General features: G+C 46.2%; 1 protein-coding gene across 1 annotated transcript in view; it reads left to right on the forward strand.

Annotated features, from left to right (window-relative positions):
- The first annotated feature begins 1,349 nt into the window (after positions 1-1,349).
- The window catches only part of SMOC1 (SPARC related modular calcium binding 1), a 145,399-nt gene continuing 120,945 nt past the window's right edge, over positions 1,350-25,803 (forward strand). The window contains exon 1 of the mRNA XM_052646558.1: positions 1,350-1,604. Coding sequence (XP_052502518.1) covers positions 1,506-1,604 — 99 coding nt within the window. The 5' untranslated portion in view covers positions 1,350-1,505. The remainder of the gene's footprint in view (positions 1,605-25,803) is intronic.

Below are 25,803 nucleotides of genomic sequence, written 5' to 3' on the forward strand. Positions count from 1 at the left end.
GGGAAGCTTGTTTATGCAACCCAGGAGAGAAGCTGTGAGGGAGCAGAGTTAACCTTTGTCAGGACCGCTTAAGCTCACAGGGAGAGGAGTTAAGCCCTGGCGCTGCTTCCAGCCTGGTTGGAGTAAAGAATCCCTCACCTTCAAGTGAGTGGTCCATACCAAAGAAAATAAACACTAAGGGTTGTGTTCCACTTAAGAAGGTAAACCATGGTTCTCTTAGGTTGAATGCAGTGGACCTTTTCGCTCCTTTGAAGGGCTGGTGTGATGTGTCTGTGACCATTCCCAAGATGAACTCCTGGGGATCGTCCTCGGCAGAGCCTTCTAACATCCTACCGGCACTCAGGAGAGGTCTCCCTGACTTCTCTGACCCGTCCCTGGGGTCTCTTCATGTACAGATTACCCCTCTTATCAGTGCTTTTTCCTCTTTCTTCCCCCAGTCAGGAGACCAGGTCCCCTCTGACCTCTCCTGCCAGGGCTCCTGGGCCACAGAGAAGCTGCCTGTTGGCCTTCTAGTTCCAGGCAGGGAGCCAGGACCCCTGGGTTCTAATCCTGTATCCACCACCAGGCCATGGGTTGGCATCATCTCATACCCACAGGGGCCCTCCCCAGCAAGGAGATGCCCAGCAGGAGCTTCCTCTCTCCCCCTGACACTGCTCCCGGGCCGCTGCTGTAGGACTTAATGTGTTACCTTGTCTGGAAGCAGCGAACGCTCCCAAGTCCCACTCCTAACGCTGGTTGCATCCTGTACCCCGCGTGCAGGTGACCTGGCGACTCCCCAGTTATTCTCGGTGTTGGTGCAGCCGGGAAGCAGATTTGTCAGCCCCTCCTGTGCCCTAGTACCCTCATCTGAGAAAACGGGGCTAGGAGTGTTTTCCCTACCTATTTCATCCTGCTGACGTGACAACTCACTTACTGTAACCTAAACATGCTTAAGGTGTGATCATTAACGGGCGGGCATTCTGGGACGTTCAGGCTGCTGGAGCTCTCGGACGCTTTTCTGGACCGAAGGGCCAAGATAAAGTTCCTCGTTATGCCGGTCTCTCCTAGAGCCCACTCGGCCGAGCCACCAAATGTCGCTCCTCGGTGGGGACGGTCGCGAGCCGCCCCTCTTTCCTCTCTCCCATTGGCTTTCACCTGCCCGAGGGGCGGCTGCCACGGGCCTCTCGGCCAGTCAGCCAGGGCCGCCGGGCTCCGCCCCGCCCCTCCCGGGGGTTTATAACGGGAATTCCCATGGCCCGGGCTCTGGCATCCAACCTGCTGCCGCCGCGGCCCAGCCGAGCGGAGAGCGCCGCGCGCAGAGCACACACGCTCGCGCTCAGCTCCGCTCCCGGGGCGGTTCATGAGCGCGCGCTCCGACTGTAGCCTCCGCGATCCCGCGCTGCCGCCGCCCGCCGTCGCCAGGGTCCCCCGGGGTGGGAAGGAAGGCAGGAAGGCCGGCGCGGCCGTGCGCTCCGTGAAGCCCGCCACCCCTGTCCGCAGCCCGCTGCCCGGACCGGCCTGGCACCATGCTGCCCGCGCGCTGCGCCCGCCTGCTCACGCCCCACTTGCTGCTGGTGTTAGTGCAGCTGTCCCCGGCTCGCGACCACCGCACCACCGGCCCCAGGGTAAGTGCGCCCCCAGCCGCGCGCCCACCTGCGGAAGGAGACCGCAGGTCGCTGGCCTTCATCCCTTGGGGACCGGAGAGGGAGGTATCAGAACCTGTGCCCCACCCCTCCAACCTACTACCCCGTCGCCGGTGGGCTTCTTGGCGAAGTTGCTGAAATTAAAATTTCTCCCATTGTTCCCCCCCGCCCCACCCCTTCTTTCTTGCAGCACCGACTCTGCCTTCCCCCTCCTCCCCCTCTCCCCCTACTGTCACTGGTGAGTTCTCTTTCCCCATCTCTCCTCTCGGGGCATTTTGCTCCAAGACCCTTAGAGGTGCCTCCGGCATCCGAGGTGCCTCCTGGCTCTCCGCTCAAGCGGGGCTGCTCGGTGGGCTCACCCCGCGCGCGGTCCTAGAGCGCTGGCGTTCTTGGCAGGCGGCGGCGGCGGCAGGGGCGGGGGGCGGTTCGGGGGAGAGCAGCTCTGCCTCCAGGGTTTTAGGTTACCGGAGAGCCACACAAGGACCTTGTGTTGTTGTTGTTTTAAAAAGCGATCGCTGCTCGTAAAACCCACAGCAGATAATTTTAATGCTCCCTCCTGCTGGGCACAGCCGCAGAGGAGGGGTAGAGATGGGGGGCTGTGGAGAGCTGGTGGAGAGGAACTGGCAGTGTTCGAGGAGCTCTTTGCTTGCGTTCCGCCTGGGAGGGTGCACTGCTTGTTGAACCTTGGTCTGATTGGAGTTCCTGAACGATGTGAAACGTGCCAATTCTGCGCACAGGGCAGGCTGTCCAAGGCACTGTAAAACCTCCGGAACCGACAGCATTGTGTTCCTTTCTGGGCTAGATTCTTGCTCCCGTATAACCCAGTTAGTCTAATGAAGGATTCCACTACCTTAAAAAGTGTACTCTTAAACCACCCACTGATTCATTTGACCAAACTGATCCCGAGGATGGGGCTTCCCAGGTGGTTCAGTGGTAAAGACTCCGCCTGCCAGGCAGGAGGCATGAGTTCTATCCCTGGGGTGGGAAGATCCCCTGGAGAAGGAAATGGCAACCACTCCAGGATTCTTGCCAGGATAATCCCATGGACAGAGGAGCCTGGCGGGCTGCGGTCCATGGGGTCACAAAAGAGTCAGACATGGCTTAGTGACTAAACAACAACGATGACTAGAGGATCTCTGGCCAAGAATTACTTTATGTCAGGGCAGTTGTCTGTTGACAACTATCTCGACAGACAACTGCCTGCCTTCTCCAGGCAACAGGAGAGTCCATGTGGAAGTAGCTAGTATCTTTGTGAAAAGATTGGCTCCTTAACCAGCTTGTGCTTTCCTGGATATTGTTTGGCCTAGCCCATTGCCACCTGTTCAGATTGCAGGTTCTTTCTTCCCAGTGCTTGCTCCGTGAGAATCGTCTTTATAACTGTCGTGTGTGTGGGAAAAGCCTCGCAAAGCTTGACGAGCCTTAATGACTGCCCAGATGCTGGCTGATTACATCTGAGCCTGGCTATCACTGTAAGATCAGATTTGCAGCCACTTAGGAAAGAAAAGTGTTTGTCCCCATGTTGGGCCGGCCCTTGCTTTTATGACCAGATGTGCAACAGCAGCAGTTAAAGTGTGGCCGATTAGAGCCAGGGCGTGTCATAAATCCTCGACAGCAGGCATTCCCGAAGCTGGGGCAAGCCAGGGCTCCGGGAGTGACTTTTATGGATGCAGATGAGGATGCCTTTTAAATGAAGCTGCTTGGTTTGATATTAGGACTCGCAGCTTTTAAACTCCGAGGTCAGGAGAGCCACGGCGTTCCCTCCAATAATTAGGAACAGTCAAGACAGAGACGCAGACCAGAGCACCCGACTGAAAGCTGGATGCCCGCCCACATGAGAGGCCCGGAGACAAATGGTGGGGGGCTCGTTTGTTGCTGGGCGAGTCTAGGGTCTCAAGCCATATGGCTCTCCTTCCTTGCCTCCTGCAACTGGAGGAAGCAGCTCTTAGGGGTAAGCAAGGGACTTCAAGGGAAAATAGAGACATGGGTTAGTTTTCCCTTGGGCTTCTTTAGTTTATTAATTTGATAGAAATGGTAGAACACAAATAGGAAGTGTAAATAGGCTTCTGTGGGTTCCAGCTGGATTTTTTTCTCTTTTTTTCTCCCTTTCTCTGTCTCTCTCTTTCTCACACAGACACACACACCACACACGCACACACATTTAGAAAGTATCAAGGGAAAGCTGCTGTGTTGAGCATGTAGTTACCTGGATGCATTTATAGACCCCAGTAAGAGCCCGCATTTATGAATTCTTGGGCCGGGCACTTTCCATGATCACTTACATTTATAACAGCAAGAAGGTGGGTCTTTTTAGCGTCATTTTGAAAGTGAGACTCAGGAGGGTAAAAGCCTTGCTTGCAACATGGTGCATGCATAGTGGTGGGAGCCACATCCCAGTATATATGGATGTGCAGGTTGTGAGCTTGTGTGCTTTTCACAGCACCAAGCAGCTGCAGGAAGTGTTCGTCCGACTAGCGATGCCATTCCTGTTAAATGGGCATCAGGTGAGTTTGTCTATAAGAAAGCACTATTAACAAGATTTTTTGTGTCTGCATCTCTAAAGGGTGATGCCTTTGAGTTTCAACCTATTCCGGAAGCCTGCAGTTCTCTTCTGTGGCTTCTTGGTGGCGTCAGAAATGCGGTCCTGGTTGTGGGCAGCAGTGTCATGAGAGGAGCAGAAACATCTGGCCGTTGCAGTGTTCCCTTGGGCATCCCTGGGTCTCCTCTGTTAATCTTTTGAGTGACAGAGGCTTAGGGATTGGCATCTTTTCCAGCTGGCTTTCTAGGAAACCCAGAGCGTGCCCTTTCGGTTTAACTTTATCTGGCTCACTAATTGAGCTCCCTTGAGGCCTAGACTCCAATCCTTGCCCCCTTATTTGCTTCCTGCCTTCATAAAATGCCTGACATTTGTTTGACTCTGGCTCCCAGCAGCTATCAGGTATCAGATTGGAGGCTGTTATGTAGGAAGCACCTGATTTCTTGGTCTCTCGGCTCTGAGTGGCCACATGGCTATCTGGGATGCTGGTCAGGAGCTTTTTAATTACGGAGGAGGCAGCCATTTGTTTAATCCTGCACAATTTACTGAAAATGTTTCTGGGGAGGGTTAATGGGGGAGGGGATCTCTCAGGCCCATGGAGTCTGATGGCCAGGCCAAGCCACTGCCTGTCTTTGTCTAAACCTCCATCTGTTCTGCAGACTGGGAGCTGGCTGAAGGCAGGTTTGTGCCCAGCTTGTCCATCGGTGTATCCCCCAGAGCTCACACAGGGCCTGGCACCTGTGGAATGAACAAATAAATGCAGATGATGGGTGCTTTAACATTGTACTTATTTATTTATGTCAGCCTCACTGAGTGGCATGCTGAATCTTCGTTCCCCAATCAGGATTGAATCCTTGCTCCCTGTTCTGGGAGCACAGAGTCTTAAGCACTGGGCCACCAGGCAAGTCCCCAGATGATGCATGTTTATCAGTGATTCACAGGTTCCACTTTCTTGGTACAGGACTGGAGGCAGGGAATAGATTTTAAGAAGTTTGAGAAATAGAAGAAAAATTTGATTTCTTAATTTTTTTAGCTGTATTCTTTATCCTCTCTCCTCTCGAGTACTCCTCCTTTGAAACCTAGCTCTAGCATCACTCTCCAAGTTGGTTAGAATTGATCACTCTCTACCTTTGCACAGCTTCAATATCTGATTCACTTGTGTTCTTAACTTTTGCTAATTTTACAGTGAGCATCTTGAGATCAGACCAGCATCTTCATCCTCTTAGCATTAACTTGCCCCTTTGGCACTCCATCCATGATCTTGTCTTGTTAAATGAACAAGTTTACAACCTCTCGAGGGCAGAGTAAAGATGTTATTTGTCAATGTGCTGGTCACACTGCAAAGTGTACTGTAAATATTTATTGAAATGAATTTGACTGTACTGTGACAGCCATGCTGGACTCCCTGCTCTCATTTAAATGAAACTGGTTACTTAACAATTTATTATTTTTTTCCACTTTAGGCTTTTGTTCCTAAAGTGTGTGGGGTGGTTATGGGAGGTGTGGGGGTGGAGAGACTGAGCAAACAAAACTTGAATAGGGGAACAAGCTTTGGCTCCACATAAACCCTTTAAAAACAATCTTGCATTTGCCAAATGTGAAGCAGCTTGTAGACAGCTCCCTTCTCTTTGACTAACCTGTCTCAGTGTCTGGATGAGGGTGGGGCCTTGTGTCTGTAGAGATGCCCTTCTTATTATCTGTGTTCAGAACAAGAGCCCTTTCCCCGCCCCCCCCCCCCCCCTTTTTTCCACGTGGTGGATTTAGCTGAGAGGCTACTCTGGTGTTAGGCCAAGAATCTGATTTAAACCTTCTGATGGAGCTGGCACAATTGAGGAAGACAGGAAGAGGAAGCAATCATCTTAGAAACTCTAGGAAATCCAAGCAAATGGAAAACACTTTGATATTATGTCCTAAAGTTGAAGGTACGCATTTTTCTTGGCCACCCCGCTTGTCTTGTGGGATTTTAGTTCCCCATCCAGGGACTAAACCCGACCCCTTGGCAGTGAAAGCTTGGAGTCTTAACCATTGGACTATAAGCGAATGTCCCAAATGTTCACATTTCTTACGGCCTGTGATTCCATTTCTAGATGTATACGCCCAAGAAAAACTCGTGTCCAGAAGGAGACATGTGCAACTGAATCCACACTACCACAAACCTGGAAAGAGCCAAATAAGCCATCAGTTGGAGGGCGGAGAATTATAGTCAGTCAAAACACATGATCAACAGTGACATGCAAAAATATGGATGCCTCTGAGTAATACGATATTAAGTAAAAGAAATACAATGAAAGATGCAATGTGACATCTTTTATAAATTTATAAACAGCTAAAATCAAAGAAGAAACTTTTAGGAATACATATAGCTGCAAGAAAACTATATGAAAAGAAAAACAAGGTATACAGGATCAGGGGAGGTTAGGGTGAGGCCGAGATTGGATTGGCTGGGAAAATCATATTAGTGTAAGTTAGTATTAATACTTTACCTTTTCAGAGGAGAAGGGAGATGAGGTGAGTTTGAAGTTATTTGTCCATTGGCAAAGATCAAAATAGCTGGTGTATAAAAAATAAGTGTGGCTCCTGCACAGGCCAATATTGAGTGTGTCATGAACCAGGTTCAGTCCAGTTCAGTCTCTCAGTCGTGTCCGACTCTTTGCGACCCCATGGACTGCAGCATGCCAGGCCTCCCTGTCCATCACCAACTCCCGGAGTTTACTCAAACTCATGTCCATTGAGTCAGTGATGCCATCCAACCATCTCATCCTCTGTCGTCCCCTTCTCCTCCTGCCCTCAATCTTTCCCACCATCGAGGTCTTTTCAAATGAGTCAGCTCTTCACATCAGGTGGCCAAATTATTGGAGTTTCAGCTTCAACATCAGTCCTTCCAATGAACGCCCAGGGCTGATCTCCTGTAGGATGGACTGGTTGGATCTCCTTGCAGTCCAAGGGACTCTCAAGAGTCTTTTCCAACACCACAGTTCAAAAGCATCAATTCTTCAGCACTCAGCTTTCTTTATAGTCCAACTCTCACATCCATACATGACTACTGGAAAACCATAGCCAAAGATTATGATTAATTCAGTTCTTTGCACCCGAGATCAGATGAACACAAATTCCCTGAGTAGGGACTCCTTTCTTGTCTCCTTCTGCTCCCTCCTGTCACCCTTTCCAGATGTGCGTCTTAGAAACTACCCGAAATACCATGCTGGAGAGTGATTATTGGTTTTTGTTTGCATTCTTGTCTGGTTAGACCCTGAGCCAGACGAGGCTCTGGCGTAAATATCTACATCACCTGGCCAACGGGCTCGTTTGTAAAACTGAACCCTTTGTGGGCCATCGTGCACCTTCCTCGCTCAGGGGGATCAACCTTGTACATCTGAGTCCCTAGCCCTGCAGAGCAGAAAGGTTCACTAGCTGACACTTGGGCCAGAAGCCTTACTTGCCCATAGGGGTGGGGGAGGCATGTTTCTGGTTGATCCCTGCCTTCATTCCGGCCTCTTCCTTCACTCCCGATGGCAGAGGCTGGGGAGGGGAGCATGGCCCCTGCTTAGCAGGTACAGGGCACCCTTTCTCTCCTGACTACATAGAGTTCTATTGTTTAAGCAGCCAAGTTCTTGGCATCGCTGCTGCTGGTGGGGGTTGATGTCAGTGTGGAGGCCCCCTCCTGCTGCATTTGTCACCGTGAAGCAGTTTGGGAGAGGACAAGGGTTGAGCTGCGGATGGGAAATCGATCAGAGCTGCTTGTGAGGCTGCCAAACGGGTTAGCGTTGTACAAATGTGCAGTGCGCGAACCCTGAGTCCCTGAGGGGGTAAGAGAACTGGACCTCCTCCAACACTCCCAACAGCCTCATAAGGACCCCAAGTGACATAGGTCAGTAGAACAATTAGTTGGATTTCCTTTTGCACCTGATGTCATTCTAAACTCAATTGCTAGATCACGAATTAATCTTCACTTGGGCGGACATGTTAGGTGTGGAGCTCTGTGTACTTCGGCCGTCCCCTCGGTTGATTTCAGCCTCTTCCTTCTGGAGCTGGAGCTGGGTGGCCTCTACAAAGCCACTCAGAAAGTCTGGCGTCTCAGAAGAAACCCCGCCACCATCCGGAAGGATGGAGACAGAGTGAGGTTCTGTGAGACAATGTGGCAGGTATTTTAAAACCTGAAAAATACTCTATAAGTGTCAGCAACTGTGCCCCTTCCCATTAAAAAAACTATTTCTCACTGCAGCATCGATCTGATTCTAGTAGATAAAGGCCAAATGGTTTTTTTTTTTTTTTTAAGTGTTGGCAGTGGAGAAAAACTGGACTTACTTTTCCAGAATGGTTCATTTTTAGGACTACAGAGCATCTATTAGACAGCACTGGGAGTTCAAAATATGGGGCATATTAATTATGTCTCTCGAAAAATTCTGCAAAGCCCCAGGGGAGAGGACACAGCAGTAGTAACAAGTGAGATGGTGAGGTGGACAGTGTTATATACCTGAGCCCACCTTCAGGTGCTCAGTGCTCCCGAGGGGCCCAGAAACGAGGACTCCAATGACTTCCCTTTGTCAGTGTTGCTGTGCAGTAGCCCTTTTGGCCGGGATGAATATGTCCTATATCTGTACTGTCCAGTATTAGACACGTGGCTATTGAAGGGAGTTTTGTGTTGTTTGTTTGTTTCTTTGCTATTGAAGTGTTAAATGTGGTGCGTAAAACTGTGGTGAAGTGGCTTTTTAACTTGAGTGTAATGAATTTAAGTGTAAATATCAATAGCCACAGGTGGCTAGTGGCTATTGTATTGGATGACATTAATCCCTCTCCGAGGTACCCCAACTTACCTCTCACCGTATATCCCTGCCCCCACGTGAGGATATACAGACTTTGGTTGCCCTGAGCTGAGCTGTGTTTCCTGACCTCTTCTTCCCTCCTCATCTCTGTCCAAATCCCGCCCATTATTTGAAAGCCTCCACACAGTCCTCCCAGCCTCGCCCCAGGAGGGTTCTCTCAGCCCCCTGTGCTTCACTTACCCCCAGGGCAGTGTGTGCCCCCATCTGCCCTGTATTCTAGGCTGACCGGAGAGGGAGGGCAATGGGGCACAACCTTCAGGGGTAGACACACCCAAGTTTGAGTCTGGCTCTGCCATTGTGAGCCTGGGCTGGTCCTGTAATCTCATGGGTCCTTGGTTCCCCAGTTTGTCTAGTGGAAATCATAGCATCTACGTTTTAGGGTGGCAAGAGGATGAAGTGGGAAGTCTTAGCCTCCTATTCCTGTTCCTACTCCTATACCTTTTCCTGTTATAACAAATAATACAAACCCAGAGGCTTAAGCAATACAAATTTTGGGGGGTCTGAAGCCTGACGCAGGTCTCAGTGGGTTGAATAATCATCAGAGCTGAGTTCCCTTCTGGAAGCTCTAGGGGAGAATCCATTTTCTTAGCTTTAGAAACTGCCTGCATTCCTTGGCTTGTAGCCCCTTTCTACCTTCAAAGTCAGGTTAGGTCTTTTTCATGCTGCCATCTGTCTGGTTCTGACTCTGCTTCCCTCTTCCCCACTTAAAGACCCTTGTGATTGCTGACACTGGGCCCACCAGGAGGGCCCAAACCATTCTCCTTATTTTAAGGTTGGCTGATTAGCAACCTTAATTCCTCCTTGCCATATAACTTGGCAGTTATTAGCATGTATTAGTTATTAGTATGAATAGCATGGCAGTTAATAGCAGTATTAGGATTAGGACATGGGCATTATTCTGCTTTGGAGAAGGAAATGGCAACCCTCTCCAGTATTCTTGCCTAGGAAATCCCATGGACAGAGTCTGAGCCTGGTGGGCTACAGTCTGGGTGCTCTCAAGAGTTGGACACGATTTAGCAACTGAGCATTATTCTGCCTACCACACTCATTGAAGGTCTAATACTGTGCCTAGGTTATAGAGGATACTTGGTAAGTGGGGGCCATTACTGTGACCTACAGCTGTGAGTTTCTTTCCTTTTAGAATGGAAGTCTCTTAATGGTGACATTGCTTAATTATCTTTATAGACTTCATTCTGTGCTTAGTATATAATTACTGAATAACAGAATTTTTGATAAATGTAGATTGTCTCTTTACTTTTAAAGAAATATTACATAGTAGAAAGAAGTAAAATGTAAACCAAAATAAGTAATCCCCTTTGTGAAAAAAAAAAAGTTGACTTATGTTTAGAAAAATGGGGTGGGGTATATGTTATGCTGTTAATGGTGGTCATTATGAGCATATTCCATTTCTATGAGATGTATCTTAGTAATTATTAAAATTTTTTTTACAATGAGCATTTTTAATCTCAGATGAAAGTAATGTAGATTAAAACAGGCATGATTCAAAGAAATACCTGAAGCTGTCTTAATCCAGATAAGCCCCCTTCTACATCAGACACAGTCAGTCCTATGCTCACGTGGGGTTGATTTTTAAGTTAGTAACTATTAATATCAGCCTCTGAATCAATTTCTGCATGCTTTGAACTCAGTCTTCTTTAAAGGAGAGTTTTCAATTAACCTCAGCAGGACATAACTGTAAAAAGTATATTTATTGCTGCTGGTGGGAATATAAATTAGTATAACCACTTTGTAGAATTATAGTTGAAGCTGCACATACCCTTTGAGCTTGTAATTCCATTCTGGCATATACCCCAGAGAAATGGGCTGAAATCTGTATTAAGAGATGTATTTAAGGATGTTCACAGGAGCAATTTTTGGTTGGAAAAACTGTAAACCAGCTAACTGTCCATCAACAGGAAACTAGAAATGGAAATTTTGATATATCCAAATAGTAGAATATTACACAGTGCTGAAACTAACATAAAGCATCACTTATTATTATGGATCAAATTCATAATCAAAATATGCGGTGAAGAAAGGCAAATTGTAGAATGCATACATCATGATGCTATTAATTATATGATGGTTGAAAGCATGTGAAAATTACATGTATTTGATTTAAGGGTACATACATGCATAAAATGGAGAAGGCAATGGCACCCCACTCCAGTATTCTTGCCTGGAAATTCCCATGAATGGAGGAGCCTGGTGGGCCGCAGTCCATGGGGTCGCTAAGAGTCAGACATGACTGAGCGACTTCACTTTCACTTTTCACTTTCATGCATTGGAGAAGGAAATGGCAACCCACTCCAGTGTTCTTGCCTGGAGAATCCCAGGGACAGCGGAGCCTGGTAGGCTGCTGTCTATGGGGTCACACCACAGAGTCGGACACGACTGAAGCAACTTAGCAGCAGCAGCAGCAGCAGCACATACATTAAAAAAAATGTATGATGGACTTCCCTGGTGGTCCAGTGGTTAGGACTTTGTGCTTCCATTGCAGGGGCATGGGTTCCATCCCTGGTCTGGGAACTAAGATCCCACATACCATGCATCATCGCCAGTAAACAAATAAATATATGAAAATTAAGGGTAATGATAACTCTGAAGCTCAGATTATGGTGGTTACCTAGGGTGCAAGGGCAGAAGAGAAAGAAACACTGGTTGGGACTGTTTCGTGTTTTTAAAGGGGAAGGTGAGCACGTGGATATTTAAATTCCTTTTTACATGTATTACATACTATATCGCAACATTGTCGCTGAGAGATAAAAAGGCATTTGGATAGATCGCAGCACAGTTCTAAGAGTAGGACAGAGAAGCGCTGTTTCTGCACAGTGTACTCTGCTCCGAGAGTCTGATCACGTTGTTCCTTTGCCCTGAAGGCCATGCTCAGGGTCGTTCAACCACACTTGTGATCCCCATTGAGCACCCTAGTGCTGGCCACTTCCCTCCTGCCCTTGTGAGGCCCTGAGGCCGTGCCTCCTCCCCTGAGCTCCAGGTGGGCCAGATGGGTACAGGTGCAGTGGCCTTTTCCCATCCCTGCCTGGTGGGCCCTCTGCTCTTGTTGTACTTGCTGTCCCTTGATAGTTAGAGATGAGGTTGATCATTTTCTCGAATTTATTGGCCATTGGTTAGGGTCACCAGAGTTGGCAAATAAAAATATGAATATAAGGTTGCCTAAATTGTAAATTGCATAAACTTGAATAATATAATGTTAAATAATGTAAATTGCATAAGTTGAAATTTACATAAGCAACAGATGTTTTAGTATACTTATTATACTAAATATAATAACTTGCTATAACAATTCTTTGTTATTTGTCTGAAATTCAAATTTAACTGGGTGTCCAGTATTGTATCTGGCAATCCTACATTAGTTCCTTTTCTTCCAGGAGTCATCTGTCAAGTATTTTTGCTAGTTTTTAAAATAGGAGTGGTAGTTTTTATTTTTTTCTTCTTCACCTCACAGACTGACTTGGGAAGAGTTTTTTTTTTTTTAATACTAAGAATATCAGTCTGTTTTGCTATCATGTCTGGCAAATGCCTTTCATTATGAAAAAATACTAGTTTCAGTCTTCTAAATTTTACACCTTTGTGTAACCCATCTGTCATTATGATTTCTCTCTTTGCTGTCAGGATGAGAAGGGTCTCTTCCTCCTAAGTTTATAGAAATTAGGGTGAATAAGTTTCTAAAGGCTCTTAGAAATGCAGTATACGAGTCATCCATTGATTTAATGTTTGACATACATTTGTGTGGGAAATGGGCTTCCCTGGTGGAACTTCTTAAGCAGCCCCTATGGAAGGAGCATTTGTCCTGTATTTCAGAAATCCCCAGTAACGTTTAGAAAGAAGATATGTCAACCAGAAATATTCTGTCAAGGTTATTACTTCGGGGAAGTTTATATAGAAAGCGTTACTTTGAGTAAGCAGGCTTTCTTGGAAATGACGGTAAGACTTTGGCAAAGAGCTTAGACTCTGCTTCATCTCTGGGTCTTTTCCATTCATTAAGAAAACTTCCAAATATACAAAAGCAAAGATCAGTATAGTGAATTCCAATGAACAACTCCTGGCCAAACTTGATTTTTTCACCTGTCCCTCTAGTCCTTTGATCATATTATTTTGTATCAAGTTCAGACATTATATCTTATTATCCATAAATATTTTCATCTATCTCTAAAGATAAAGACTCATTAAAAGGCACCTAACCACAAAACCACATCACAACCAAAGAATATTAACAATAATCCTTTAATATAACAGAATTCAATCAACATTCAAATCTCCTTGATTATGTCTCAGATCATGATCCAGTTAAGGTCCACATCGTGCCTTCTCTCTAAATCCTCTTTTAATCTACTAGTTTCCTCTCCATCTCCTTTTCACTTTGTAATTTATTTGTTGAATAAACAGGGTTTTCTAGGGTTTTTCATGCTAGCTTTTTTGGGATTATATTCCCAAAGAGCTGTGTGACATATTCCTCTATCTTTTATATTTCCTGGGAAATGATAGTTAGATCCAGAGGCTTGCTCAGATGTAGATCTGATATTGTTTTCCAGTAAGCATATTTCATGGGTGTGCTTCCGTCAGGAGGCACATACCATCAAGTGATGTGAGTGCAGTGGTGGTCATTTTGGGACCCATTGATTTGATAGGCATCGCCACTGATTTTTAAACAAGTAGCAAGTGATACTGAAAAGCACTTCTACCTTCTGTGTGGCAGGACCATCTTTCTTGTCTCTGAGTTGGCATGGAGGGCTGCAGAGGAAGGGGCTGTGTTCCCTTCTCAGCGGTGGCCTCCCAATGGCTGAGACTGCATGTGACCCCAGTGCTGTGAGAGAAACTCTGCCTGATTTCTTGGTTGGTGGCCTAGGAAGGGAGTTTCCTTGGTGTCTGGTGGAAGTGGTAAGAGCACAAGGGAGCTGGTTTTACTCTGTGGTGCTAATCCCTAGACCTTTGAAGTGTGACTGTAGATCAGCTTTGTGTGTGATCTTTGGTATCGTGTATATCAGTTGGGAATTTATCTTATAAGAAACAGATACCATGTTTTGAACTGGCTTATCCAATGAAGGGGATTCACAGGCTCAAGTAATAGAAGGTACAGATACAAAGTAGATTTCAAGGCTGGTTTGATTCAGCAGCTTGACGGTGTCATCAAACACTCGGTGCACTTATGTTCTCCCCTCTGCCTTTTTGTGGTGCCTTTAACCCAAAGCCTAGCTTTTCCTGGTGGCAGGATTGCTGCAGTGGTTCCACGCTTCATATCTAAACATCACACTTTCCAGGGGAGGGAAGAGAGAATTGGCCTCCAGACACACTTTCCTGGGTACTCTCAGATAACTTTGGGTTTTAGATTATTGATCTAAATGGAATCAAATGCCCACTCTTTTAACCAATCCCTTTGGCCAGGAAAGTGCCGTGCTGTGAGTGATGTAGGCCTGGATTCCTTAGACCATCCCTGTGCAGCGAGAGAGGGGGAATACCCGTTTCTGGCACGGAGGGTCAGGTTATTTTTCCTCCTTCCTCCTGCCCACATGGCTGTGTAAGGTGGGAGGGTGGAAAGGACGTTGGGGCAACAAGCACAATATCCATCTGGGGATTTGTAGCCCAGCAGAGTGGTGGGCGGTATGTGGGGTGGGAAGTGTGAGGACATTCCTGGTCAGAGCCCAGAGACGGCGATCTCCTGTTGCCGTGTGATCAACGGCTTTACCGTCACAGGAGAATAAATGACCTCCAAGGTGACGTTCCCAGGTGAGGAGCTGATAGGAAGAAGGGAGTGCAGGGAAAGTTTGGATGCTTTAAGAGTAGAGTAGGCCACATGAAGATGATTCCGCATCTTCATGAGGGCCCCCAATATGAAGAGAGCGTGACATCATGGGCCCACAGATGGAAGGAACACCAGAGGCGCCTTTGTTTCCTCTGTGAGTTAGCTGTGTGGACTGTCTGGAGTCCACACAGCTAAACCTTGGCAGAGCTGGAGCCAGAACCCAGACCTCCACCTCTATTGCTCTGTCCCTGACTTTTCCATTCAAAGATATCCTGGAGAACTTAGGAAAGTGTCCAAAGTCTGGCCAAGGGGAGGAAATAGCCTGAATTTTAGGAGAGGATTATATTTCTGAGTTGCCTTTGGCCAGTTCACCAGCATAAGGTGGTTGGAACATGTGGCCACAAACTCAGGACATGCAGAGTCTTCAACCGTCCTCGTTATTATACCTTCCATTTCCTAGGGTTCTGGTTTCTTAGTCCCTGAAAGCCATGGATTTCTGGTTTCTGCAAATTCTGACAGTTTCAGTTAAATGCACAGCAGAGCAAATAGAACATGCAGCCAGTGATGGATGCAGTTTGAAGTCAAGGTAGGTCTGGTGTAAGACTCCTCATGCTTGTCGGTAGCTATGCAGTTGGTGCACATCTGTCCAAGTTAAATGGCAAACGGGCCAGAGCACAGAGGGTGTGTTTTTCGGTTGGCACAGTGTTTTCCTGGGAGACCTTTTAAAATCAATACTCAATTTGAGGGTTGAAGTGGAAACCCTTTGTGTTTGTTGAAGAGTGTCTGAAAGTGTCCACGGCCCTCCTTCTGTGGATGCTTCCTATCTCTTGGGGCAGGTTCACAGCTGCACTGGCCCCAGGTAGCCTGAAGTCAGGAGCTGCCCAGAGGATAAGATGCATCATTTCCATCCTTCTCTCTTCTCCTTTGCCCTGAGGACCAGGTGCCCTCTCCTGATGGTGTGTTATTGTGTTTTCTTCTCCCATCAAGGGAGAGGCTTAGAAAAAGACCAGGCCCAAATCTGTTGTGGATTCCCAGTTTGTACCTTTTCTTTCATTAAAGCTGCCTTTACCTTGAGAATGAAATACATCCCCCGTCTCACTGCTGAGCAACAGAAGCCTGAGATATTACCATTCCAGCTTTTTTGCCCATCCAGAAGGGAGTGTAGTGTAGTGGTTGGGGTCTAAAGAGGCCTAAGAGTAAGCCCTGGCTTTACTGCTTTCTAGCTGTGTGTCCTTTGGCAAAGTAGCTAACCTCTAAGCTTCAACTTCCTCATCTGTAATTTGAAGATATTATGTATCTCGCTGGGTCATTGTGGAGCTTAAATGAAGTAATGGCAGGACGCTCAGTAAATATTCAGTTCAGTTCAGTTCAGTCACTCAGTCGCGTCTGACTCTTTGCGACCCCAAACCCATGCCTGTCGAGTTGGTGATGCCATCCAGCCATCTCATCCTCTGTCATCTCCTTCTCCTCCTGTCCCCAGTCCCTCCCAGCATCAGGGTCTTTTCCAATAAGTCAACTCTTCGCGTGAGGTAGCCAAAGTATTGCAGTTTCAGCTTCAGCATCAGTCCTTCCAAAGGACACCCAGGACTGATCTCCTTCTGAATGGACTGGTTGGATCTCCTTGCAGTCCAAGGGACTCTCAAGAGTCTTCTCCAACACCACAGTTCAAAAGCATCAATTCTTCGGCGCTCAGCCTTCTTCACAGTCCAACTCTCACATCCATGCATGACTACTGGAAAAACCATAGCCTTGACTAGATGGACCTTTGTTGGCAAAGTAATATCTCTGCTTTTGAATATGCTATCTAAGTTGGTCATAACTTTCCTTCCAAGGAGTAAGCGTCTTTTAATTTCATGGCTGCAATCACCATCTGCAGTGATTTTGGAGCCCCCGAAAATAAAGTCTGACACTGTTTCCACTATTTCCTCATCTATTTGCCATGAAGTGATGGGACCAGATGCCATGATCTTCGTTTTCTGAATGTTGAGCTTTAAGCCAACTTTTTCACTCTCCTCTTTCACTTTCATCAAGAGGCTTTTTAGTTCCTCTTCACTTTCTGCCATAAGGGTGGTGTCATCTGCATATCTGAGGTGACTGATATTTCTCCTGGCAATCTTGATTCCAGCTTGTGCTTCTTCCAGCCCAGCATTTCTCATGATGTTCTCTGCATAGAAGTTAAATAAGCAGGGTGACAATATACAGCCTTGACATACTCCTTTTCCTATTTGGAACCAGTCTGTTGTTCCATGTCCAGTTCTAACTGTTGCTTCCTGACCTGCATATAGGTTTCTCAAGAGGCAGGTCAGGTGGTCTGGTATTCCCATCTTTTTCAGAATTTTCCACAGTTTATTGAGATCCACACAGTCAAAGGCTTTGGCATTACCTACTTATAAAAAGAACAGATGTAACAAGAAAAGATGATTCATATGAGAACCCAGTATTTTTTTTTTCCTATAGTTTTCCCCTCTCGAATTAAAGCTAAAAAGCTCATCAATATATATGGAAGAGCCTCTCATCTGTGGTTCTATTTCCTTTGTTTAAAACAAAGTTACTTTTTGTGTGCAATAAATCAAATATCCCCATCCCCCGTTCCTTTCGCCATCCAGTGTAGGTCAGGAGAAGCCCCTCATGGAAATGGGTGGAGGAGGAAAGATGCTCTTTGGTGAGATCTTCCTCCATGTGCCATGTGGCTATGTCTGCTCTGAGGGACTGTACTCTCTCTCCTTCCTGAAGTCTTCTTTCATTTTCTCTTTTCCTGGCATGGTAGGTTGCTGGTAAGAGGTAACCAGAAGGCCCTGCTGACATGCCCTCCTTATTTCTGAGCTAGGCGTCAGGCTGGTGACTGCCCAGTACATGTCCAGATCTGGTCCCCAGGCAAAGTCTGTGGAGCCAGAGGAGCAGCGCCTGGTTTTGCCCGGCCACCTCCTCCTTTCACTGGATGCTGAGCATTCCCTTATCTGGAATTGGAAAGCCAGTCCCAGTGAGCCTGTGGGTGGGCCTGCACCTGATCTCAAGGCTGCTTTTAGAGCATTTCAGAAACAAAAATCCTTGCTGTTAGCATGACTTCCTGGAGGGCTATTTCCAGATAGGATGGCTTGTGCCAACCATACCCACTTTTTTTTTTCTCCATGATGGCTCAGCAGTAAAGAATCCACCTGCCGTGTAGGAGACGCAGGAGACTCAGATTTGATCCCTGGGTCGGGAAGATCCCCTGGAGGAGGAAATGGCAACCCACTCCAGTATTCTTGCCTGAAAAATCCTATGGACAGAGGACCCCGGTGGGCTACAGTCCAAAGAGTTGCAAAAAGTTGGACCCAGCTGAGCAACTGAGCACAAATACTTTTATTTGGTGCATTTAGACCACTGACGTTTAAAGTGACCAGTGGTACTGTTGAATTAATACCTCCCATATTTGCCAGTTTTCTATTTGTTGTTCATGTTCTTTGTTCCTATTTTTTTTTGTCTACCTCTCTTTTGCTGGTGGTGTGTTTTTAATTGAGTGTTTTACATGATTTAATTTTCCCTCCTTTCTTAGCATATCCACTATACTTTATTTAAAACTTTTTTTGTGGTTTTCTCCAAATTTGCAATATACATTTATGACTAATTCAAGTCCACTTTCATATAACTCTATACTATTTCTTGGGTGGTGCAAGTACCTTATAATAACAAAATACTCCAAATTCCTTCCTTCTGTTCCTTGTATCACTCATTTCAGTTATACATATGCTATCGTCATTGAATACATTGGTGCTATTATTGTTTTGAGCAAACTGTCATCTGTTAGATCAAATAAGAATAAGAAATGTGAAAGTTTTTATTACTTCTTTAATGCTGTTCCTTTCTTTATGTAGACCCAAGTGTCTGACTTACATACTTTTCCTTCTTTCTGAAAATCTTCTTTTAACATTTCTTATAAGGCAACAAATTCCCTCAGTTTTTGTCTGAGAAAATCTTTATTTCTCCTTCACTTTCTCCAAGTTTGCAGGATACAGACTTCTAGGTTGATGAGTTTTTGTTTTTTTTTTTCTTAACACTTTTTTCCATTGTCTTCTCATTTGGATGGTTTCTGAGGAGCACCCCAATGTAATTGTTATCTTAGCTTTCTTATAGATGAGGTGTTTGTTTCCTCTGACTTTTTAAAACATTTCTTTCTTTATCTTGATTGTGGTTTGAATATAAAATGCTTAGGTGTAGTTTTTGGAATTTATCTTTTCTGGTGTTCTCTGAGCTTCCTAGACCCATGGGTTTGTTGTCTGACATTTACTTGGGGGGAAATTCTCAGTTATCATTTCTTGAAATATTTCTGCTATTCCATTTCTCTTTTTTCTCATTCTGATATTACTATTACATGCATGTTACATGCCTTTTGCAGTTGTCCAATAATTCTTGGTTATAATGTTCTAATTTGTTTTAGTCTTTCTTCTTTGCTTTTCAATATTCTATTTGAAAATTTTCTGTTGCTGTATCCTCAGGCTCAGGGATTCTTTCCTCAGCTGTGTCCAGTCCACAAATAATCCCATAAAAAGCATTCTTCACTTCTGTTACAGTGTTTATCTCTCGCATTTCTTTGGTATTCTTTCTTAGAAGTTCCATCTCTCTCCTTACATGACCCATTCTTGCATGTTGTTTGCTTCTTCCATTGGAGCCCTTAGCATACTAATCATAGTTTTTTAAAAGTTCTTGATCTGGTATGTCTCTGCCATATCTGAGTCTGACTCCAGTGGTTGCTCTAATTCTTCAAATTATGTGGTTTTTTTTTTTTTTTTTGCATTTTAGTAAGCCTTGTAATTTTTAATTGAAAGTCAGACATGATATACTGGGTAAAAGTGGCTGCAAATAAATAGACCTTTAGTGGTGTGGTGGGAAGGTGTAGGGGCAGGAAGTGTTTTGTAGGCCTGTGATTAGGGTCAGTCTTTGAGTGGACTTGGGCCTCTGCACGGGGAACCTTCCAAATGTTCTCAGTCTTTTCCTCTCCTTAGGTGGGACCGGATGGCTGAAGGGGGCTGGGATGGGGTATTTCTCTTCCCCCAGGTCAGTTAAGCTCTGACAAAACCCTAATAAGCTAGACCCAGGTAAAACAGTTTCTCTTGAGAGTGGGCATTATTAATAGCATGAACAAAATGTTCCGGCTATTTCAAAAAGGCTGCTTTTCCCTCTCTGTGCAGGAAGCATGAAGGGATTCCTCCCTGATAGTTGTTGTGAGACCCTGGTACATGTTCTTGCCTATCCCCAGCACCCAAGGGTGTTGTGTCAGCTGTGGAAAACCTGCTAATCAGGTATTTCTCAGAGCTAGAGCAGGTCAGCTGTGCATCACAGGGTAGATTGCTTGCCCATCCCTGTGTTAACTGAGGTTGGTTGGGCTCATGACCATAAAATCACAAAAGTCTGGCCTGGTTCGTGGACCCTTAAGTCATGCCAGCTCTGAGGAGCTGAGACCCAGCAGACAGGAATCTTGTTACATCCTGTAGACCCGTATTTCCTAAAGTAGAGTCTGTAGCTCACCTCAGATGCTGCAAGGTCCAGGAATCTGTATTTCTGAAAAGTGCCTCAGATGATTCTCATGCTTACTCTAGCTTGAGGCTTCTTTAGGCTAAAACTGTAGAAAGGAATAAAATCTATCAGACAGGGACTGGAACCCATGACTTATGGAACCTGTGACTTCAAAGAACATGTGTGCTGTGCTTAGTCACTCAGTCATGTCTGACTCTTTGCAACGCTATGGCCTGCAGCCCGCCAGGCTTCTCTGTCCATGGGGATTCTCCAGGCAACAATACTGGAGTGGGTCGCCATGCCCTCCTCCAGGGGATCTTCCCAACCCAGAGGTTGAGCCCGGGTCTCCTGCATGGCAGGCAGATTCTTTATTGAGTGAGCCACCAGGGAAGCCAAAAGAACATAAACAAATGCAAATTCCATTTGCCTTTAAAAAAAAAATTATTTAGTTACACTGAGTCTTAATTCAGCACGTGGGGTCTTTGTTGCGTCATGTGGGACCCTCTGCTGTGGCGCCTGGACTCTCTAGTTGTGGTGCACAGACTCAGTATTTGTGCCACACGGGCTCCAGAGTACGAGGGCTTAGTTGCTCCAAGGCATATGGGATCTTAGTTCCCTAACCAGGGATCGAACTCATGTTCCATGCATCGCAAGGCAGATTCTTAACCACTGGACCACCAGGGAATTCCTCCATTTGCTTTTGCTGATAATTACTTACATATATTTAGGGCTTCCCTGATAGCTCAGTTGGTTAAGAATCAGCCTGCAATGCAGGAGACCTTGGTTTGATTCCTGGGTTGCAAACATCCCCTGGAGAAGGGAAAGGCTACCCATTCCAGTATTCTGGCCTGGAGAATTCCATGGACATGGGGTTGCAAAGAGTCAGACACAACTTTCATTTTCACTTACATATTTTAAGACAAGCTCCCTGGAAAGAAGTGAGCTTCTTGAAGTCTCTGGCCTCTGCTCTTCCAAGTGTTATATTCATGTTTGAGGGTAGAGGAACATCTTGTTTTGGGATGGGAGCCATTCCTGTACTGGCATGAAACTGAGGATCTTAGCTGTGTAGCAGTTTTAAAAGGGTGGTGTCCAATTCTGTGGAAGACAAGTCGTAAGGGCCATGTGCAACTGCTATCAGTTCAGTTCAGTTCAGTTCAGTCGCTCAGTCGTGTCCGACTCTTTGCGACCCCATGAATCACAGCACGCCAGGCCTCCCTGTCCATCACCAACTCCCGGAGTTCACTCAGACTCACGTCCATCGAGTCAGTGATGCCATCCAGCCATCTCATCCTCTGTTGTCCCCTTCTCCTCCTGCCCCTAATCCCTCCCAGCATTAGAGTCTTTTCCAATGAGTCAACTCTTTGCATGAGGTGGCCAAACTACTGGAGTTTCAGCTTCAGCATCAGTCCTTCCAAAGAACACCCAGGACTCATTTCCTTTAGAATGGACTGGTTGGATCTCCTTGCAGTCCAAGGGACTCTAAGAGTCTTCTCCAACACCACAGTTCAAAAGCATCAATTCTTCGGTGCTCAGCTTTTTTCACAGTCCAACTCTCAGATGTGGTAAAATTTAAAACAAAGATTTCTTTTTCCAGCTCCTTATCCCATACTCAGGGAATGTCCATGAAGATGAAAAGATGAGAGCTCCAATGTAGATTAGTATAGCAGACTCCAAGAGGTTCCAAAGAGACGGACTGGTTGGGTTTCTCTATGACCATCTTTGCTTCCTGGACCTGGGAGCTTTGGATATGAGCAACTTTGATTAGGGAAGGGCATCTTGATTCATTCTCTCATTCATTTATTCGAGTTGCCCCTTGATGGGTCCTTGGCAGGTAAGGAGAAAATTGTATTTGCCTCTGATCTGGAAAAACCACTGAGTTAAAAGACAAAGCATTCTGCTTCCCACTGGGGAGAGCCATCTTTGAGAGCAATGTGACAAATACCTGAGAAACGACGTCTTTTGCCAGACGGAAGCATTGTGCAAGTGCATGTCACTAGAGGCTTTGTTTTTCAAATGCACAACAAATCCTTCAATGGTGCACATACTATCCCGCTGGGAAACTGCGACATGTCAGCTGGCAGAGTAGCATGATGTATTAGGAGAGAGCTTTTCCTTGCATTCTGTGGGGACTCTGTCCTGTGACCTATTGAGAAGCCCATTGTAATAAACATCTGTGGTTTTGGTCTGTCTAATATCTATTCTCCCTTCCTTGGTAATAGAATCTCTGTCTTCTTTTTACTCTCAGTGCCCATCATCGAAGTGCACTGATTCCTCCTCCTAGTTGTGGGCTACAGGTGTGACCTGGACTTGATCAATGAGTATGTGCTCTCTCTTAGGTCAGGGATGGTCATGAGACCCAACTTGAACCCATGAATTTGATTCTAAGGCTTAGGTACAACTATTGGGGGATGGAAGTTCTGGTTGGGCTGGAACACTGTGAGGATATAGGCCTAGAGTGGTTGGTGGTCACTTGGTCCTTATGAGTGAACAGTTTGCTGGAGAATAAAGCCAGCACATAGCAAAGCAAAGCAGAGAGAGGAAAGAGACAGGTTTCTGATAGTATGTTGTGAGCATCTGAATACAGCTATGCTTAAAGAGCCCCTGTTTTCTCCCATTTATATATGTCAGTAACTTCCTGTGATAGATAAAGCATGGCCACAGTTTCTTTGTGGCTCCTTCCCCAGGAGGTAGAGTCTATGTCCCTGCCTCTTGAATCTGGGCTGGCCTGTGACTTACTTTGACTCATAGAATGTGTTGGGAGCAACTCTTTGTGAGGTCTGGAGACTAGGCCTCAAGGGGGCCTTGTAGCTTCTGCCTTCACCCTCTGGGACTTCTGCCCTGAAGCCACCAAGTAAGAAAGCCAGCCTAACCTACTGGAGGATGAGTGGCCATGCATAGGAGAACTGAAGGTGCTGCTAAGTCCCTTCAGTTGTGTCCGACTCTGTGCGACCCCATAGACGGCAGCCCACCAGGCTCCCCAGTCCCTGGGATTCTCCAGGCAAGAACACTGGAGTGGGTTGCCATTTCCTTCTCCAGTGCATGAAAGTGAAAAGTGAAAGTGAAGTCGCTCAGTCGTGTCCGACTCTTAGTGACCTCATGGACTGCAACCTACCAGGCTTGCCCACCTTGTCAGGGAGGGCCTGACAGCCTAATGGACCTTCCAGCCTAATGAGCAGCTAAAAGCATCTGCACGAGTGAAACCATCAGAGGAAGCTCCCCGTCAGCCCACAGAATCGAAAGTTGTTATTTTAAGCCACGAAATCTTGAAGTTTTGTTTTACATCGGTAATGGCTCATACAAAGTCAGTTTGATGTTATTTGCTATCATTGCAGATGAGACTGATTTGCAATAGTTCTGATCAATGTAGTTATGTAATAAACTAAGCTTGACCAGAAATGGACCTTTGTGGAACTTCTTCCCACCTCTGCCATCAAGGTGGGGAAATCAGCTATCTACGTATAGATCTTCACTTGTTGGGTGTGTACATGAACTCACTTGTTGATGGAATCCGTTTCTCGCTCATGTTAGTGTAACTTACCTGAATGATAAGTCCCAGTGTCCTCAAAAGGCCCTTTGCTGGTGCCTCTGTTGGTCAAGAATCTGCCTTCTATTCAAGATACTGTCTTCAATGCAGGAGACCTGGGTTTGGTTCCTAGGTTGGGAAGATCCCGTGGAGAAGGAAATACAGCCCACTCCAGTATTCTTGCCTGGGAAATCCCATGGATAGAGGAGCTTGGTGGGCTACAATCCATGGGGTCACAAGAATCAGATATGACTTAGCAATTAAACCACCACCACCACTGTCTTCAAAAGGGCTAATTTCTCTAGCACACACACCTGAGGGGAGACCACTCAACAACTCTTTGAGTTTTTCAAGGAGCAGAGAAAAACCATTCCCACTGTGGCATTTCTGAATTTCTGACCCACAGAATCTGTGAGCATGGAAAAATCGTTGCTTTAAGTTGCTGAGCTTTAAAGGGTTACAGATTGAATGGTTGTGTTCCCATGTCTGTTTGTATGTTGAACTCCTAACCCCTCAATGTGATGGTATTGTGTGTGGGGGGTGTTTTGGGAGGTGATTAGGTCATGAGGGTGGAGCCCTCATGAATGGGATTAGTGCCCTGATAAAAGAGACCCAGTGAGCTCTCTTGCCTCTCTCTGCTGTGAGAACATAATGAGAAGATGCCATCTATGAAGTAGGAGTTGGGTCCTCACCAGACACAGAATGTGCTGGTAAAGGCAATGTGCCTCTAATTCAGTCACACTCAGCAAAAATGAGGCTGGATGAGACAGAACTGGAAGAGAAGAATTAAGAATGAACCTAAGTAGAAAGTAGGAGAGTAAGATATGGCATAGGCCTATGGACACTCCATAAAAATGGTGCTGCGTGTTTGACATGAATATGTTCACAGTGAATTTAAAGTGGAGAAAAGGGAGGTCCAAACATTATATATCGTATTCTGAACTCCCATTTTGTAAATGATAAATATACACAGAAAAAGAGTACACATTAAAATGTTAATAGTTTCCTTTGGGTGGTGGGGTTATGAAGATATTCATTTTTCTCATGTAGAAGGAAGATGTGGTTCTTGTGTGTATAAATCCAATTAGTAAAAATGGAACCACCACTGAACCTGAATATCTGTTCATTGCAAATGTGAACATTGAGTGGTAGGATAGAACAGATACCTACTGCAAGAAGGTAAGGCCTGGCTGTCGCCTTTCCTGACATTTTGCCCCCTAGTGTGAAACCATGTTGCACCTTCATGCTGGCTGCTGCCCAGAGGATGGTGGGAACTGGGACAGATTGGCCACAGGACGGGCTGTGTTTAAGTTCAGAAAAGGAAGGAACACTGCTAGACCCCCAAGAGTCTGCTAGCCAGACTGAGAGGGCCTGGGCCTCTGCAGCCTTTCTGCCCTCTGCCTCATCTGGCCTCCATCCTGTTTCTTTGAAAAATATGTATATCTTGGCCGCTTCTCTAGCTCTGATGGTGCCTTGGGTTCTGCTTGTGGTGTGCTGGCCTTCCGGTGCCCTGTGATGTCCTTCCTGTGAGTGCTGGAGAATGGAAGAGGAAGGACCAAACTTTGGTCTATTGTGGTAACCTCCTTGGGTACAGTTAGGACGGGGGGTGTGCTGGCTTGAAACAGGGCAGGGAATGTTTTCATTCTCTTTCCTTCCCCCCTTTCCTGTTGATCTGAGGTGTTGGGGTGTCTGTATGTGTGTGTTTATTTGAGGCAGACTTTTATTTGGGAGAATTCAACTCTCCAGATCCCACTGCTCTTTCTGTGGGCTTCCCTGATAGCTCAGTTGGTAAAGAATCCGCCTGCAATGTAGGAGACCCTGGTTTGATTCCTGGGTCAGGAAGATCCGCTGGAGAAGGGATAGGCTACCCACTCCAGTATTCTTGGGCTTCCCTTGTGGCTCAGCTGGTAAAGAATCTGCCTGCAATGAGGGAGACCTGGGTTCAGTCCCTAGGTTGGGAAGATCCCCTGGAGAAGGGAAAGGCTACCCACTCCAGTATTCTGGCTTAGACAATTCCCTGGACTGTATAGTCCACGGGGTTGCAAAGA

Source organism: Budorcas taxicolor, chromosome 10 (genome assembly GCF_023091745.1).
Source record: "Budorcas taxicolor isolate Tak-1 chromosome 10, Takin1.1, whole genome shotgun sequence".
Classification (NCBI taxonomy): Eukaryota; Metazoa; Chordata; class Mammalia; order Artiodactyla; family Bovidae; genus Budorcas; species Budorcas taxicolor.